The sequence below is a fragment of the Ahaetulla prasina genome, chromosome 4 (assembly GCF_028640845.1).
Source record: "Ahaetulla prasina isolate Xishuangbanna chromosome 4, ASM2864084v1, whole genome shotgun sequence".
Classification (NCBI taxonomy): domain Eukaryota; kingdom Metazoa; phylum Chordata; class Lepidosauria; order Squamata; family Colubridae; genus Ahaetulla; species Ahaetulla prasina.
Window position 1 is genome coordinate 64,338,518 of NC_080542.1, and position 18,715 is coordinate 64,357,232.

At 40.7% G+C, this 18,715-nt stretch overlaps 1 protein-coding gene across 1 annotated transcript in view; it reads right to left on the reverse strand.

Moving 5' to 3' along the window:
* The window catches only part of CNTNAP2 (contactin associated protein 2), a 788,332-nt gene extending 782,196 nt beyond the window's left edge, over positions 1 to 6,136 (reverse strand). Inside the window, exons 1-2 of the mRNA XM_058182711.1 lie at positions 6,028 to 6,136; positions 5,463 to 5,582 (exon numbers count right to left, since the gene is read on the reverse strand). Of these exons, the coding sequence (XP_058038694.1) occupies positions 5,463 to 5,582; positions 6,028 to 6,136 (229 nt within the window). The remainder of the gene's footprint in view (positions 1 to 5,462; positions 5,583 to 6,027) is intronic.
* Between the last annotated feature and the right edge of the window lie 12,579 nt (positions 6,137 to 18,715).

Sequence of the window (18,715 nt, forward strand, 5' to 3'; positions counted from 1 at the left end):
ACACGCGTGGCGGCAGTAACAACATCGAGAAACAGGTGAGGAGGCGGCAAGCGCGAAAGAGGCTGCTGGCCGTGCCCGGCCCAGCAGTTCTATCCTCGCCTTCCTCGGGCAGGGAATAACGCGAGGGAGGAGGCGCAAGCGCGCGAAGAGGCTGCTGGCGTGCCCGGCCCAGCAGTTCTATCCTCGCCTTCCTCGGGCAGGGAATAACGAAGGGAGGGGGGGAGGAGGCGGCGGCAAGCGCGAAAGAGGCTGCTGGCCGTGCCCGGCCCAGCAGTTCTATCCTCGCCTTCCTCGGGCAGGGAATAACGAAGGGAGGGGGGGAGGAGGAGGCGGCAAGCGCGAAAGAGGCTGCTGGCCGTGCCCGGCCCAGCAGTTCTATCCTCGCCTTCCTCGGGCAGGGAATAACGAAGGGAGGGGGGGAGGAGGCGGCGGCAAGCGCGAAAGAGGCTGCTGGCCGTGCCCGGCCCAGCAGTTCTATCCTCGCCTTCCTCGGGCAGGGAATAACGAAGGGGGGGGGAGGAGGCGGCGGCAAGCGCGAAAGAGGCTGCTGGCCGTGCCCGGCCCAGCAGTTCTATCCTCACCTTCCTCGGGCAGGGAATAACGAAGGGAGGGGGGGAGGAGGCGGCGGCAAACACGAAAGAGGCTGCTGGCCGTGCTCGGCCCAGCAGTTCTATCCTCGCCTTCCTCGGGCAGGGAATAACGAAGGGAGGGGGGGAGGAGGAGGCGGCAAGCGCGAAAGAGGCTGCTGGCCGTGCCCGGCCCAGCAGTTCTATCCTCGCCTTCCTCGGGCCGCCTGGTGAGGCTCCTCGCGCCTCCACCCCTTGGGCAGGGAATAACGAAGGGAGTTTCAAGTTCATACCAAATACAAAACAAAGTTAAGATTGGTGTCCAAACTTGGTCTCTTTAAGACTTGTGGATTTCAGTTCCCAGAGTTCCTCAGCCAGCTTTGCTGGCTGAGGACTCTGGGAGTTGAAGTCCACAAGTCTTAAGGGACCAAGTTTGACACCCTGGCCAAGATGAATGAATATGAAACATTTTCCCCCCTTAAATGAAGATGATATCCACATATTGTTGCTTTTTAGTAGACTGACTGTATCCATCTGTATTGTAATGTCCCAGGTTTTCAGGCCTCTGATATAGTCCTAAATATTTACCACGAGTCATCAGAAATGGCAGCACAAGAAACGCAAGATAGCAAGTGAGTGTAGAAGATTTCAAACACGGTGGGAAAATGAATATTTCTTTAAAGAAATCAACGGAAAGTGTGTCTGTTTGATTTGCAATGAAGATGTTGCCGTGATGAAAGAGTATAATGTCCGTCGGCACTATGAGACCAAGCATCAGAGCTACGCATCGTACACAGGTGCCAAACGAGCACAGAAATTCAAGCAAATGGCAGCTAGCCTGCAAGCTCAACAACAGTTTTTATTTCGTGCTAACAAAATACAGGAAAACGCCACAGCAGCAAGCTATGAAGTCGCAAAACTTATTGCCCAGCATGGCAAACCGTTCTCAGACGGTGATTTCATAAAGCAGCGCCTCATCAAAGTCACAGAAGTAATGTGCCCGGAAAAAGTGCAGGATTTCAACAATGTGACCTTATCCAGAAATACAGTGGTGCGGAGAATCGAGGACTTGTCAGCTAACCTGAAACTTCAGCTGAGAGAGAAAGCTTGTGCTTTTGATTTTTACTCGATAGCATGCGATGAGAGCACAGACGCCACAGACACCGCACAGCTTTTAATTTTTTTGCGGAGTCGATGATAATTTTGCTGTAACGGAGGAGCTGCTTGATATGATGAGCCTAAAAGGCACAACGACAGGTGGAAATATTTTTGACGCTGTGTCAGAGGCAGTTGAAAAGATGGGGCTTAAATGGGACAAGCTCTGTGGAGTAACAACGGATGGAGCTCCGGCCATGACGGGTGAGCGCAAAGGAATGGCATCCATGGTGTGCGTCAAGGTAAAAGAGAGCGGAGGTGAGGCTGTTAGGATGCACTGTATAATCCACCAAGAAGCACTGTGTGCCAAGACTGTGCAGCTGGGCGATGTGATGAACACTGTTGTAAAAACTGTCAACATAATTCGAGCTAGAGGACTGTACCACAGGGAATTTCAAGCTTTCTTATCTGACGTGGATGCTGAATACGGGGATGTACTCTACCACTCTGATGTGCGCTGGCTCAGCCGTGGCTCTGTGCTGCAGCGGTTTTATTCGCTGAGATCAGAAATCGACAATTTTTTGAAAGAGAAGGACCGACCTCTTCATGAACTGAGTGACCCTCTGTGGCTGGCAGACCTGGCATTTTTAGTTGATCTTACTCATCATCTGAATACACTGAACAAGAACCTACAAGGCAAAGAACAGCTGGTATCACACCTGTATGCGCACATGAAAGCCTTCTGTGTAAAGCTCCGCCTGTTTGAGACACAACTACGAAGCTTTAATGCTGTACACTTCCCTGCGCTGTCTGAAATCAAGTCTGCTTTTCCAAAGGCAGACCTTTCTGCTAAAAAGGAGAAATATGTTTCTGTAATTACATCTCTCGTGACAGAATTCAACCAGCGTTTTCAAGATTTTTCTGTCATTGAAAAACAAATCAAGCTGTTCTCGACCCCCTTCCTGGTGGATGCAGAAGAAGTGGAGGAGAGTCTGCAGTTAGAACTGATTGAAATGCAATGTGATGATTCTCTGAAGAGTCAACATCAGCTTCTCTCCTCCTGACTTCTATCAGAATTTGGATCATGCCAAGTTTCCTCTGATGAGACGCCATGCAAAAAGAATGATGAGCCTGTTCGGCTCAACATACATATGTGAACAAACATTTTCTCTGTTAAATCAGAACAAAAGCAGACTGAGATCCAGAATGACTGATAGCCATCTCTGTGAAGTCCTTCGTGTCTCAACCACCAAACTTTCTCCTGACATCCCAGCCATCCTTCAATCCAAAGGACAGCATCACTGCTCCCACTGAGAGCAATGTTCTTCACATTATAGGCGAGTTAGAAATACACACAGTAATCATGTGTCAATATGTCACCTCTTGTGTGTGGCCCGGGCCACACATGAATTTACTAGGCTTATATACTGTTTGTTGTCCAGCCGCATGCCTTTCTGAATAATTATATTTAAAAATATTACATTAAAAATCAACATAACACAAACACACACGTACACAAACATAGAGATACACATGCACATATATATAACTCACACACATATAGTATACTTAAGCCTAAACTGTGCATAGGGACTACCCAGACGGCTGAAAAAAGTGATTTCTGACAGGTTCTCACACTTTTGACTGGTCCTCACCTACAACTATCTTTACATTTTGCACCCTATCTTGTAACCGTGGTGAAGAGAAGCAGTTGTGAAATGAGTGATATGGTTGTTAAAAATGCTGCAATGGGCATAAATGTGAGGATGGTCATAAGTGTGAGGACTGGTCAAAAATTACTTTTTTTAGCCCTCTGAGTAGTTTCTATGCCCATAGCCACATCCACTCAGTCACATGAGCAGTTAGCCACGCCCACCAGTCACATGACCACCAAGCCACACCCCAAAATAAGCCACGCCCATCCCCCCCCCCCCGGTGGCCCAGGCCTTTGCTTATTTTTCTGTATTTGGCCCTCACTCAAAAAAGTTTGGACACCCCTGGTATAGGGTGTCCTGCTTGAGCAGGAGGTTGGACTAGAAGACCTTCAAGGCCCCTTCCAGCTCTATTATTCTGATTCTGGTTGAACTTCAACCATATATATATATATATGTTGAAAGACCATTAGTATTCACTAAGGAGGTTTTGGATAGTTTAATGTGTGTATGTGCTCTCCTGTGCAGTCACCAACATGTTTCAGCCAGGATGTTGAGTGTTTCGGCAACTTAAAGAGGGCAGGTTTGAAATGTTGTGGCACAGGTCATGGTTGACTGACTTGATCTGTTTCCATTGCAAGTGTTTCCACAGCATTGTGAAAGCTGTCTAGCTTAGAAAAATTAATTAGACATTACTATTGAGAAGGTGGAGTCTCATCATAAGTTTTTATTACTGCCAAAGCACAGGCTGGTGGCTTCCAAGAAAAACACTCCAACAGTAAATCACTCGCTTTCCTCAATAGTTAGTGGGCAAAATTTAGGCAGCGTGTCGCAGGGGAGACAAGTTGGGGCATTTGGGAAGTGCTGAGTATTGAGCTGTGTATTGAGCCTGGAGATGGTTGACCATTTCCAGGCTCAAACTACAATAGAACAACATGATAGGCAAAGCAATCCATTTGCCTACACTCATCTCTTCCTAGCTGGTCAATTTTATTGAAGTATTGAAGTACTACATTGAAGGTCTATCCAGATTATCTGCAGAAATGGACTACTTATGTAAACTGTCCATTAATATTTGTTTTATTTCTTTTGCAAATAAAATTAAACCATTCCTCCCCCCCAAAAAATTATCAAAGCTTTTTTTTGTTTTTTTTTGTTTACATTTATACCCCGCCCTTCTCCGAAGACTCAGGGCGGCTTACAGTGTATAAGGCAATAGTCTCATTCTATTTGTATATTTTTACAAAGTCAACTTATTGCCCCCCCAACAATCTGGGTCCTCATTTTACCTACCTTATAAAGGATGGAAGGCTGAGTCAACCTTGGGCCGGGCTTGAACCTGCAGTAATTGCAGGCTTTGTGTTCTTAATAACAGGCTGTACCAGCCTGAGCTATCTGGCCCCTTTTGGGGATGCTCTTGTTGTAATACTAATTTTCAGTTTTGTTTTCCTTTTGTAAACTGCTATACTTATCAATTATGAGATTTTGTGGGTTTGGGTTTTCATTTTTAGTTTTTGTTTGTTAATTTTCTAGCAGAATGACATTACATTAATTGTACAAATGTTGTAATTTCCTTTAGTTTAAAAAATATGTGTTTTTTTGTGTGAAAAATATATGTGTGTGTGTGTGTGTGTGTGTGTGTGTGTGTGTGTGTGTGTGTGTGTGTGTGTGTGTAGGTCCTTGGTTATTCGGGTTTTCTCCTGTATAAAATTGGAAGTGTCTTGGTGACATTTCAACAAAGTGTCATTCGTCATCTTCAGGCTTCAGCTTCGTGCTTCTGGGAGCAATGTGTGATCGCAGCTGTTTCCTCCCTTTAACTGCTAGTGGGGGTTTGAACTGATTGGGTGAGAGCTTGGCTGTGGTCTGATTGGATGGGGGTTTTTTTGTGCTCTGATTGGCTGGGGTTGTGTCCTGTTTGGGTGGGGGCTTGGTTGTGCTCAGATTAGTCTGTGTTGCAGGGGGATTTGAGCTGGTGAGCTGCATGGCTGTTGTTTGGCTTCGTGTTCGTGAATAACCAATAACCCGAATAACCAAGCACCTACATACAAACACCCGCAAAAACCTCAGAAAACATATATATACTATATATTATATAGTATATAGTAATATAATACACAATAATTCAAAGTTTTAAAAGCAAAAGTCCTACCTCCTCTTTTGTTTAGTTTGGCAAACCCTGGCGAATAGCTATTTGATGTAGATGACAGAGAAGATGAACTGCTGAAGAAAGAAGGTGCTAAGCTGGAGACCAGAGGTTCTTCACATTTTTCTGAAAAACAAAAAAGCATGACATTTTATAGATTTCTACATGGTTTATTGCCTTATCACTTTTGAAAACAAAGTGGTATATTGAAAACATGATAATTAAATATCCAAGTTCCCGTAACATCTCAAATAACCAAAGTAGAATAAATAAAATCCATATAATGAATATATTTCGTATTGTCTGAGTAATAATGAAATATCTGCTGATGGCAGTAAAATTGGATTTCATTCCAAAAATTGTATGGCTCTAATAAAGATTAATTGGAACATTTAAAAACTGTTAAATCTACAGTTGTGGGCTATTTGAGGGTGAAGTCTTAGAGTATGCTTGACATGAGCCAGGACAGTAATCCCACTTGTAATTAAGACTGTGACTCATCAAAAAAAAATTTACAGCACTATCCTTCAGTTCTCTTTTGCAACAGATCAAGATCAGCTCTGGCAGCTACCATCCTTGCTTTTCTCATTTCCAAAGTTTTTGGCCCTAAAAAGTGTGCCCTGAATAAAATTCAGAAATGATTGTTCCACAAGCTTGTCTTCACATTCATGTTTTCTCATACCTCTCATCAATTTGCTGGCATAGTTGTAAGGATACAGTCAAAGGATCAGCACAGGGGAACTTGCAATTTTTCACTTGAGAGATGTACTTTCCAGATATCCTTTTCCTTAGGAAATATATAAGTCATTTCCTTCGGATTTCAATAGTTATCACTTCAGTTTCCATCCACATCTCCCATTGATGTGCATTGATCAACAAACATAACAACCCACCGAATATTAATGCTTAACATATCTAAGAATGATACTGACATATCTGCTTTGCTTTAGCTTGCACACATAGACACACAAACACACACAAATATATATTTCCATATATTTGTATATAGTATCATTTTTACAGGCCATTTTCTATAGAAGTTAATGTATATTTTTCTGAGTGATGGTTTATCTGTTTTATTAATCAATGATATCATTAGGTCACATCAGAAGTCTTTCCTCAGGATATGACATGATACTCTTCTACCCCAGATATGGCATGCACAAGTCTTCTCCCCAGATATGATCTCGTCCTCAGATGTGACATGCATCTAAAGCAGAGGACTTCAACTCCCAGCATAGCTGCTGGAGAATTCTGGGAGTTGAAGTCCACAAGTCTTAAAGCTGCCAAGTTTGAAGACCTCTGATCTAAAGTGATGCAGCACTCACAAGGTCATAATACTAAACTCATATGACATATTGAATCTAACTATCAAGAAAGGTTTGATCAGGATTTAAAAAATCATAACTCTAAATAGATATGATATGCAATCTTAACCTCATCAAGAAAATGCATTGTGCATTGTAAAAATCATAGCCTAATGATTTTTATTTTTGTGAATGCTGTAATGTACATTATGGCATGGAGGAAAGTGTTATTCATGCCCCATCCAGCACAGCCTGATGATGTTATTTACAATGAAAATTGATAATGTAACTGATTAAAGAGATAAACTGTTTATAAAAAAGGAATATGCTCTTACTTTTATTGCATTTAAAAAGCAACTATTTATATTATTTCCATACTTTCTTTACACACTTCAGCAGTTCTTTGGTGTCCTGTGAATCGGAATGACAGTGTCATGTCTACCTTGCATGATCCAAGATTTAGGGAAATAACCAATTTACACCCTATTAATCACTGCGGATGCAGCAAGAAATGACTTTGCAGAGCCTAATCTGCTTTTGCAATAATCTGTATAATCCTTTTAATTATTTTGCTTCTATTGGCATTAGTACAGAAAATATTGGCTCATTGTTCCTGTCTAAAAAGTTAGAGGGAAAAGTTTAAAAATCCATTTTTTGTTGAAGAGACTGTGTACAATAAAATGTAGTTTATGTTAGGTAAAACTTTTAAGGAAAATTAACATCATTGTTTAACTTCTACTTCTTAGCTGCTTACAATTATCATATAATTCAATCCATTTATTATGGATTACAAATGCTTAACATGGAATTTAAATGGACCTAATGCTCTTTAAAAATTAACAAAAAAATCATTATTTGAAAAAATAAATTTGCTTACAAGAAACGCATATAGAAAAAAGGATATAAATATTTGACAAGACTGGAGCTGTTTTGCATATAAACCCCCAACTTCTATTGACTGATGAAATGGTAGATATGTTGGGATGGAAATTAATTTCTATGGGGTTAAAAATCTGATATTTGGATTGTATACCTTAAATAAGGATAAAGAAATGTTCTATAACGGATTTATAGAAAGCCTAATGGGCTTTTCTCATGAAAATTAGTGTTGCATGGGAGATTGGAATAATCCTTCCACAAGTAGACAGAACTTTTAAGAAAAATATTAAAATTATGCAAGATAAACAAAAAAAATAATTATTAGGTAGAAAATGTAGAGCTTGTTGATGCATAAAAATAGCAAATGCAAAAGAATGTACTTATTTTTCTGAAAGAATAGATCTTTTTCAAGAATGGATATTATTTGGATTTTCTTCAATAAAAGGTGACAAGCAAATTTTTATCCTTGATGCTAACATATAATTCATTCCTGTGAGCTTTCCTCTTAACTGTTAATCTCAATTCCTAGTAGTTCTAATTCTCATATAATTGTCAATCCTAACGATCTCATAAATCAAATGAAATTGAAATAAATATTAAATAAATTTTACAAATATTAAATTAGATTAGATTAATTAATTAGATTTCTAGACCGCCCTTCTCCCGAAATAAAATTGCAGTGATGATTCATTACATTTTAGCTTTTATAAATAACATTGAGACTTTATTTTAAAAAGGAATCTTGTTGATTTTGATTTATGTTTTAGCTATTGAGAACAAAACTGGAGAAGTGGAAAAGCAATTTTGCCAACAAGAACAAAAGGAATAATGAGTCAAAAGACATTATACAAGTTTCATTTACAAAATGTTCTGAAGGATATTTATTCCTTTACTTGTCATAAAAATAGTTCAGAAAAACTGGACAATTATATTGAACAAATCTCAATATAACTTTTCTTGTAAAGGAAGCTTTAACAGTTTATTTTTATGGAAATTTTCTCCATTTCCATATTATTTGGTTATAGAATTACCAGTGTTAGTTGATTTATTGTTGATAGATAGATAGATAGATAGATAGATAGATAGATAGATAGATAGATAGAGAGAGAGAGAGAGATAGATAGATAGATAGATAGGTATAGATATATAGATATATAGATGGAGGGAGGGAGGGAGGGAGAGAGTTTATTTATTATTTATTTATTTATTAAACTTATATACCGCACCATCTCCCATAGGACTCAGGGCGGTTCACAGGCATATTAAAACAATATAAAACAATATAATAAATAAGCATTTAAAACCCAGATTAAAACTAAATATTATCAAAGCCTGATCACTAAAACAATAAGAACCAATAAAACCCCCATTAAAATTTGGTTAAAACATTTTGTTCTTAGGCTAGTCCCGCACGCTGAAATAATAGAGTCTTCAGTTCACGTCTGAAGGTCCGGAGGTCAGGGAGTTGTCGTAGTCCAGGAGGAAGCTCATTCCACAGGGCTGGTGCCACCACAGAGAAGGCCCTCCCCCTGGGGGTCGCCAACCTGCATTGTTTGGTCGACGGCACCCTGAGGAGGGCCACTCTGTGGGAGCGCACAGGTCGTTGGGAGGCAATCCTTAATTATTTATTAAGAGTCGTGGTGGTGCAGCGGTTAGAGTGCAGTACTGCAGCTTACTTCTGCTGACTGCTGATAGTCCCACTGGCTTAAGGTCGACTCAGCCTTCCATCCTTCTGAGGTTTTTAAAATGAGGACTCAGATTTTTGGGGGCAATATGCGGTATACCACTTAGAGCACTGTAAAGCGATATATAAGTCTAAGTGCTATTGCTATTACAGTCATAGACCAGCAAAAGACAAGAATATATTTACAATAATATTAAAAGATAATACCAGTAACAATAATAAATAATAACATCCATAACAAAAACATACATTGCATCATACAGTTTGGATTGTGCCCATGTGTACTGGATCCACGGATAAACAGATATGTATGAGTATAAATATAGATCTATAAATCTATAAGCAGATGGATAAGTGGATAAGTATCAGTATAAATATAGATTCTCTTAAAATTGTTCGACATACCTACAAAAAATTGGTACAAGAAAACATCTTTAATCCTGTAACCGATTTTTTCCTTGTGGTCATTGCAGCATCACAGAATTTTGCTATGCAAGCATAGTAGCTGGGTTTGTGTCCCAGAGGAGATAATCCTCTGACCTTCCTGGTAATCTCTTTAGTAAGGAACAATAAGACATGTGTGATATCTTCTCCTTTACCACATATACATGCATACTAGGTAGAAAGGATTTCTACTGATTATTTATTTCTTCTTTTTATTTTCTGATAGTCATAAATGTGAATTGTTTTCTTTCCTTATCTATGGGTACCTGTAAGTAATCTGATGGGGAAAATCTCAGTTAGAAAAGCTTTTTTAAAAATGTTAATTGGATTATCTATTAATATATCAAAAAATAAGATCCATAGAGGTTTTTTGTTTTTGTTTTTTACTTTTAAAAGCATTTTTTCTTCGGCCGAAAAAATGCTTTAAAAGTAAAAAAAAGCCTTTGGTGATCGAGCAGCTCAGCTAAGATCATCAGGACCCTTTAAAAGCTTTTTTTTAACAACCACTGGCTGAGTTGAGTTGCCTAATTGCCAGAACCTTTAAAAAACGTGTTTTCTACAAGCTCTTAGGCCAAAGAGGTTGTTAAAAAAATCCTTTTAAAAGGTTCTGGTGATCAGGCAACTTCAGCTGGGATCGTCAGAGGAGCCTTTTAAAAGCTTTTTTTATTTTATTTTATTTATTTATTTATTTAATCAAATTTTTATACCGCCCTTCTCCGAAGGACTCAGGGCGGTTTACAGCCAGATAAAAAGACAACAATATAAATACAGAATAAAATAATATTTTAAAAACTTATTCAATTTGGCCCGAATTAAAATATCTTTAAAACGATAAAACCCGCTAAAATTAAAACCAAATAAAATCTAAAACCCTATGCCAGTCCTGCGCGGATGAATAAATACGTCTTCAGCTCGTGGCGGAAGGTTTGAAGGTCAGGAAGTTGGCGAAGTTCTGGGGGAAGTTCATTCCAAAGGGTGGGAGCCCCCACAGAGAAGGCCCTTCCTCTGGGGGCCACCAACCGACATTGTTTTGGCGGATGGCACCCTAAGGAGTCCCTTTCTGTGAGAGCGCACGGGTCGGTGAGAGGTAGTCGATGGCAGTAGGCGGTCCCGTAAGTAACCTGGTCCTAAGCCATGGAGCACTTTAAAGGTAGTAACCAGCACCTTGAAGTGCACCCGGAAGACCACAGGTAGCCAGTGCAGCCTGCGCAGGAGTGGTGTCACGTGGGAGCCACGAGTGGCTCCCTCTATCACCCGCGCAGCTGCATTCTGAACCAACTGGAGCCTCTGGATGCTCTTCAAGGGAAGCCCCATGTAGAGAGCATTGCAGTAATCCAAGCGAGAGGTAACAAGAGCATGAGTGACCGTGCATAGGGCATCCCGGTCAAGGAAGGCGAATCAGACGAACCTGATAAAAAGCTCTCCTGGAGACAGCTGTCAGGTGATCTTCAAAGGACAGCCGCCCATCCAGGAGAATACCCAAGTTGCGCACCCTTTCCATTGGGGCCAATGACTCAACCCCAACAGTCAGCTGCGGCTGCAGCTGACTGTACCGGGGTGCCGGCATCCACAGCCACTCCGTCTTGGAGGGATTGAGCTTGAGCCTGTTTCTCCCCATCCAGACCCCTACGATTTTTTTCCTCTGGCGATCCCAGCTGTTGCTGAGTTGCCTGATCATCACAGGCTTTTAAAATCATTTTTTTACAACCTCTTACAACAGCTCCCACCCATGCTGTCGCTTGGTCCCCACTTGCCTAATTGCTCTTCTTTTGGGCTCGCTAAGCCTTGCTTCAGCTGCTGAAATCAATTGCATCAGCTAGCAACTCAATCTGCCTGCCTGCCTTCAATCCATCTCATCGGTGAGCAACTCAATCTGCCTGCCTCCAATTGGGTAAGTAACTGGGGGCGGGAGCTTTAAAAAAATAGTTAATTTGTTTTTTTAAGGAGTTTTTTTTAGACAGCAATTTAAAGTTAAGGAAGTTTTAAATTTACCTGCTTTTATCAAAAAATATAAATAAAATAAAATAAAATATTTGTGCAGCTTTCCGAGATTTGGCGTGTTTCTGTAGTGTTTCACTCTAACTACACAAACACACAAAATCTCACAAAACTGTATGTGTCATTTTGTGATTGTGTGTGTGTGTGTGAATCAGTTGTGTTGTGTTGTGTTGTGTGTGTGTGTAAAGTGTAAAAGTTGGTTTTGAGTTTTTTGTGGCTGTGTGAGGTTCCTGCTTGTTGCAGGGGCCATTTTGGGTGAAATGCAGCTGCTTTTACATTGTGTATGAGTCAGCTGTGTTGTGTTGTGTTGTGTTGTATGTGTGTAAAGTGTGAAAGTTGGTTTTTGAGTTTTTTGTGGCTGTTTGAGGTTCCTGCTTATTGCAGGGGCCATTTTGGGCAAGTGAAGCTGCTTTTACATTGTATGTGAGTCATTTGTGTTGTGTTGGTTGTGTGTAAAGTGTGAAAGTTGGTTTTGGTACCCCTTATTGTTTTGTGTACTTTGTTTATTATTTTTATTATTTATTGTTATTGGCCACACTCACCCAGTCACCTGATCACCAAGCCACACCCACCAATTAAGCCACACCCACATACCTGGTAGGGAAAATTTTAGATTTTACCCCTGGGCAACTCTATCCTGGGCAACTCTATCCCAAAGCTGTCCTCTGTCATTTTTTAAACACCAGTGCTGATAGTACAGAAGCAAAATATAGATACTTTAAAAGAGTGGTAGGATTCAGTTTTTTTATTACCAGTTCTGTGGGCATGGTTTGGTGTGTGGTTAGGTGGTCATATGACTAGGTGGGCATGGCTATGGTCATGTGACTGGGTGGTTGTGATTGGATGGTCAAGTGGGCATGGCCAACTCAACATCACTCACATCAAGGGCTGCCTTGCCTGCCCCCACCCACCCACTCCTTGTCACGCCTGGCCTCAACGTATCTATAGTTCTGTAAAAATATTCAACTTTTTTTGACTTTATTATCTGCATCTATACTATAAATGTACTTTAATGGACCACTGAAAGGAGGAAATGGCTCACATGCTTTGCCCAAGTGTGTGATAGGCAGGTCATAAAACAGGCTTTTGAGGGGCTGCCACAAAGAAGGGGGGGCAATATATTTTCCAAAGAAGCCGAAGGCAAAACAAGAAGCAATAGATGGAAACTGAACAAAGAGAGAAGCAACCTAAAACTAAAGAGAAACTTCCTGACAGTGTAACAATTATCCAGTGGAACTACTTGTCTCCAGATGTTCTGGGTGCTCAATCACTGGAAGGTTTTAAGAAAAGACTGGACAGCCATTTCTCTGAAATGGTATAGGGTCTCTCCAAAAGTCCCTTCCAAGTGTTATTCTGTTATTCTGACACCTCTCCCAGGCCCTCCACTCAGATTTTGGCATCCACATTTTCCTGTCTGAGCAAGAAGTTGGACTAGAAGACCTCATAAGTCCCTTTCAACTCTGTTGTTCTATTATTCCTGAAAAAACAACAACACACACACACACAATTTAACTGAATTCCCTTGTTTTGGAGACTTTGGAATCAGAAGGTATCTTGGAACAGTGGGGGGGGGGCTATTTGGGGGGGGTATTTTTTTAACAACCAGTTCTGTTCCCTAATGACTGGCTGGGTGGGTGTGGGCAGGGGTGTATGTCAGCACTTAGCCTCCTGCAACACTTTGCCAGTCAAAACAGAGCACACGGGTTAATTACAAAATGTGGGCTTTGCTTTGTGACATCCAGACCCAGTAACCAAGGAGTGTGAACTGCACAGAAAATACAGTTTTGTCTGGTTATGAAGAAATATCCCCAGTCAGATGTACACTAAATGTAGACTGACTTTTAGCAACATATCTTCCTAGCAAACAGCAAATTTTGAAACTCCAGATAAAGAGGATTCATTTTAGGATGAGAAACCACAGTTTGCATGTTGGAGGTTCCTAAAGAAATGCTGGGAAACTCCATATTTTAAAGAACATTTGAGAAAGAGGTGCAGAATAGCCCTTCTCTTCTATTGATAAACACTTTTTGGTTAGAGGGACTCAGAGCCTGCCTTATATGTGATGGCTCCCAGTGGATTTCATTCTAAATTTTGATATGATTTCTGTAAATAAGGAATGTAGAATTATAATGGCTGAGTATTTGATCCTTCATCCATCAAAAAATTACAAAGGTAAGGGATAAACAAATAAAAAACAGATTTGAAAAAAGAAAAGGCTCAGGAAAGAAAAAGAGTGAAAATGTAAGAAAGAAAGATGAAAAGGAGAAAAAAGAATGACTTCCAAGTGTCTTTGGTACAGATATAAGTACAAAATCTATCAAACTCTTACTCTAAAGTTAACATTTGTCTAGATTATTTCCATAATCCCATATTTAATCATCAAAACACAGATAAACTTTTAATTTCAGTTTCTCACAAAAGGTCCAGTAATGGTTCATATCGCTTTAATTACTATTTGTTAAGGAAACCATAACTGATATACTTGAAGCATTGTGAAATACAATCTGATCAGAAACAAGAAATTTGACAAACCTAATGTACAATGCTTGTAGTAGCATTATAAAAAGTCTTTTCCATGAAATGTTTAAACACTCAGAATTTTTAAATCTGGCAATCTTATGTCAAAAATACCAAAAATGGCAATATTTCAAATGGCTTTGAAATATTGAATTCCATGACATGGATTTCAAGAACTACAAGAAGACAAAACTACATTAATTGTTCAGTGAAGACTTATTCTAACATTAGCAAAAGGTTTCTCACAGACTCTCAATGTAAAAACTTGCTGGATTTGTGATTATTCCCCCCTATATTGGAAGCTGTTCTTCTGCTAATGGAAGCAACTATCTGTTAACGTAGGTACCTTCTAAAATTTTAGCAAGTACCACTATATATATTTTTGGAAACACTAGTAGCTATATTTTAAAGTCATTGTACTAACTTTTTACTGTGGTAATAAGACCATTTTAGAGACCACTGTAGGGTCGCTATATAGCTGTAGGGATTTTGCTTCCTTAGAAATTCTATTGCCTTTTTTTCTGCTTACTTTATGTTGTTCTAAATAGACAAATTATTAAGAAAAATCAGCTAAGGAGTAGAGCTTTAGAGATGATGAGAGAGGAACTACTCTGAAAAAAATAGATTGATTCTCAATGAATACTCACTTAGCTTTTATCAAAACAAAAATGCAAAAATTGCTACAAAAATCAAAGGATGGACATAAATGATTTAGTTGCAAATCAGAGACATTTTTAACATATACCGGTAGTTCTTTTAAAATTTTAAACATAATCTTAATAGGTTACATTCATACTAACTTTATATTTACTTCCCACTGAAAATAATCGAAATGTCAATCATGCCATTTATTTTATTACTTACTTTTTGAAGATCTCTAGAGGTCCAGAAGAGGCTGACCCACTGGCAGAGAAGCCAAAGTGTTTTATTCAGATGATGGTGAAGCTCTAAGAATGTGAAATCTAAGGAAAACATTTTCACCAGCTTGAGTAAAACACTTCAGCTGGCTGCTGTGCCCCAATCCCTGAAGCTGCTCATTCGAACAAGTCACTCAGTAGCAAGCAGGGGCAAACTAAGCCTTACCAGATTAGGTAAAAACCAAGCCTGCAGGCCCTCATGGCAGAGAAGCCCAAAATTTTTATTCAGATGGGGAAAGCTGTTTTCCTTACATCTCACGTTCTTACAGCTACACCAGCTTCTAAATAAAAGACTTTGGCTTCTCTGCCACGTGGCTCAGCCTCTTCTGCAGCTCTTCAGATAGGGCCCAGGAACTCTCCATTTTTTTAAAAAAATTGCATTTATATCCCGCCCTTCTCCGAAGACTCAGGGCGGCTTACACTATGTTAGCAATAGTCTTCATCCTATTTGTATATTTATATACAAAGTCAACTTATTGTCCCCAACAATCTGGGTCCTCATTTTACCTACCTTATAAAGGATGGAAGGCTGAGTCAACCTCTAAGAGGCCAGGGGAGCCCTAGGAAGGCCCTATAACAGGCCATTCATGCTGACAAAGAGGCGAAGGAAGGCTCACCAAATAGACAGGTAGCTGGGCCATGTCAGAGGCAGTGGAGAATGGCGAAGGAAGGCTTGGCAGGGATCTGGGCCACATGGCAGGCCGGGGGGGAAGGCAGGCAAGCTGGCTGGCCCGCAGCAACCATGTGGTCAAGGCAAGTGAGAGAGCCAGACAGAGAGCAGCTATGCCAGGCAAGCGGGCAAAATGAGGAGTGACTAGATGAGGGGTGGGGGCAGGGGTGGGAGACGGGCATCCAGAATTTTTACTAACATAACATAACATAACATAACATAACATAACATAACATAACATAACATAACATAACATAACATAACATAACATAACATAACATAACATAACATAACATAACATAACATAACATAACAGAGTTGAAAGGGACCTTGGAGGCCTTCTAGTCCAACCCCCTGCCCAGGCAGGAAACCCTACATCATCTCAGGCAGATGGTTATCCAACATTTTCTTAAAAATTTCTAGTGTTGGAGCATTCACAACTTCTGCAGGCAAGTCGTTCCACTTATTAATTGTTCTAACTGTCAGGAAATTTCTCTTTAGTTCTAAGTTGCTTCTTTCTTTGATCAGTTTCCACCCATTGCTTCTTGTTCTACCTTCAGGTGCTTTGGAGAACAACCCGACTCCCTCTTCTTTGTGGCAACCCCTGAGATATTGGAACACAGCTATCATGTCTCCCCTAGTCCTTCTTTTTATTAAACTAGACATACCGAGTTCCTGCAACCGTTCTTCATATGTTTTAGCCTCCAGTCCCCTAATCATCTTTGTTGCTCTTCTCTGCACTCTTTCTAGAGTCTCAACACCTTTTTTACATCGTGGAGACCAAAACTGGATGCAATATTCCAAGTGTGGCCTTACCAAGGCATTATAAAGTGGTACTAACACTTCACGTGATCTTGATTCTATCCCTCTGTTTATGCAGCCCAGAACTGTGTTGGCTTTTTTAACAGCTGCTGCACACGGCTGGCTCGTGTTTAAGCGATTCATCCACTAGGACTCCAAGATCCCTCTCACAGGTACTACTATTGAGCAAGGTACCACATATACGGTAGTTCTTTTAAAATTTTAAACATAATCTTAATAGGTTACATTCATACTAACTTTATATTTACTTCCCACTGAAAATAATCGAAATGTCAATCATGCCATTTATTTTATTACTTACTTTTTGAAGATCTCTAGAGGTCCAGAAGAGGCTGACCCACTGGCAGAGAAGCCAAAGTGTTTTATTCAGATGATGGTGAAGCTCTAAGAATGTGAAATCTAAGGAAAACATTTTCACCAGCTTGAGTAAAACACTTCAGCTGGCTGCTGTGCCCCAATCCCTGAAGCTGCTCATTCGAACAAGTCACTCAGTAGCAAGCAGGGGCAAACTAAGCCTTACCAGATTAGGTAAAAACCAAGCCTGCAGGCCCTCATGGCAGAGAAGCCCAAAATTTTTATTCAGATGGGGAAAGCTGTTTTCCTTACATCTCACGTTCTTACAGCTACACCAGCTTCTAAATAAAAGACTTTGGCTTCTCTGCCACGTGGCTCAGCCTCTTCTGCAGCTCTTCAGATAGGGCCCAGGAACTCTCCATTTTTTAAAAAAATTTGCATTTATATCCCGCCCTTCTCCGAAGACTCAGGGCGGCTTACACTATGTTAGCAATAGTCTTCATCCTATTTGTATATTTATATACAAAGTCAACTTATTGTCCCCAACAATCTGGGTCCTCATTTTACCTACCTTATAAAGGATGGAAGGCTGAGTCAACCTCTAAGAGGCCAGGGGAGCCCTAGGAAGGCCCTATAACAGGCCATTCATGCTGACAAAGAGGCGAAGGAAGGCTCACCAAATAGACAGGTAGCTGGGCCATGTCAGAGGCAGTGAAGAATAGCGAAGGAAGACTTGGCAGGGATCTGGGCCACATGGCAGGCCGGGGGGGAAGGCAGGCAAGCTGGCTGGCCCGCAGCAACCATGTGGTCAAGGCAAGTGAGAGAGCCAGACAGAGAGCAGCTATGCCAGGCAAGCGGGCAAAATGAGGAGTGACTAGATGAGGGGTGGGGGCAGGGGTGGGAGACGGGCATCCAGAATTTTTACTAACATAACATAACATAACATAACATAACATAACATAACATAACATAACATAACATAACATAACATAACATAACATAACATAACATAACATAACATAACATAACAACAGAGTTGAAAAGGGACCTTGGAGGCCTTCTAGTCCAACCCCCTGCCCAGGCAGGAAACCCTACATCATCTCAGTCAGATGGTTATCCAACATTTTCTTAAAAATTTCCAGTGTTGGAGCATTCACAACTTCTGCAGGCAAGTCGTTCCACTTATTAATTGTTCTAACTGTCAGGAAATTTCTCCTTAGTTCTAAGTTGCTTCTTTCTTTGATCAGTTTCCACCCATTGCTTCTTGTTCTACCCTCAGGTGCTTTGGAGAACAACCCGACTCCCTCTTCTTTGTGGCAACCCCTGAGATATTGGAACACAGCTATCATGTCTCCCTAGTCCTTCTTTTTATTAAACTAGACATACCCAGTTCCTGCAACCGTTCTTCATATGTTTTAGCCTCCAGTCCCCTAATCATCTTTGTTGCTCTTCTCTGCACTCTTTCTAGAGTCTCAACATCTTTTTTACATCGTGGAGACCAAAACTGGATGCAATATTCCAAGTGTGGCCTTACCAAGGCATTATAAAGTGGTACTAACACTTCACGTGATCTTGATTCTATCCCTCTGTTTATGCAGCCCAGAACTGTGTTGGCTTTTTTAACAGCTGCTGCACACTGCTGGCTCATATCTAAATGGTTATCCACTAGGACTCCAAGATCCCTCTCACAGGTACTACTATTGAGCAAGGTACCACATATACGGTAC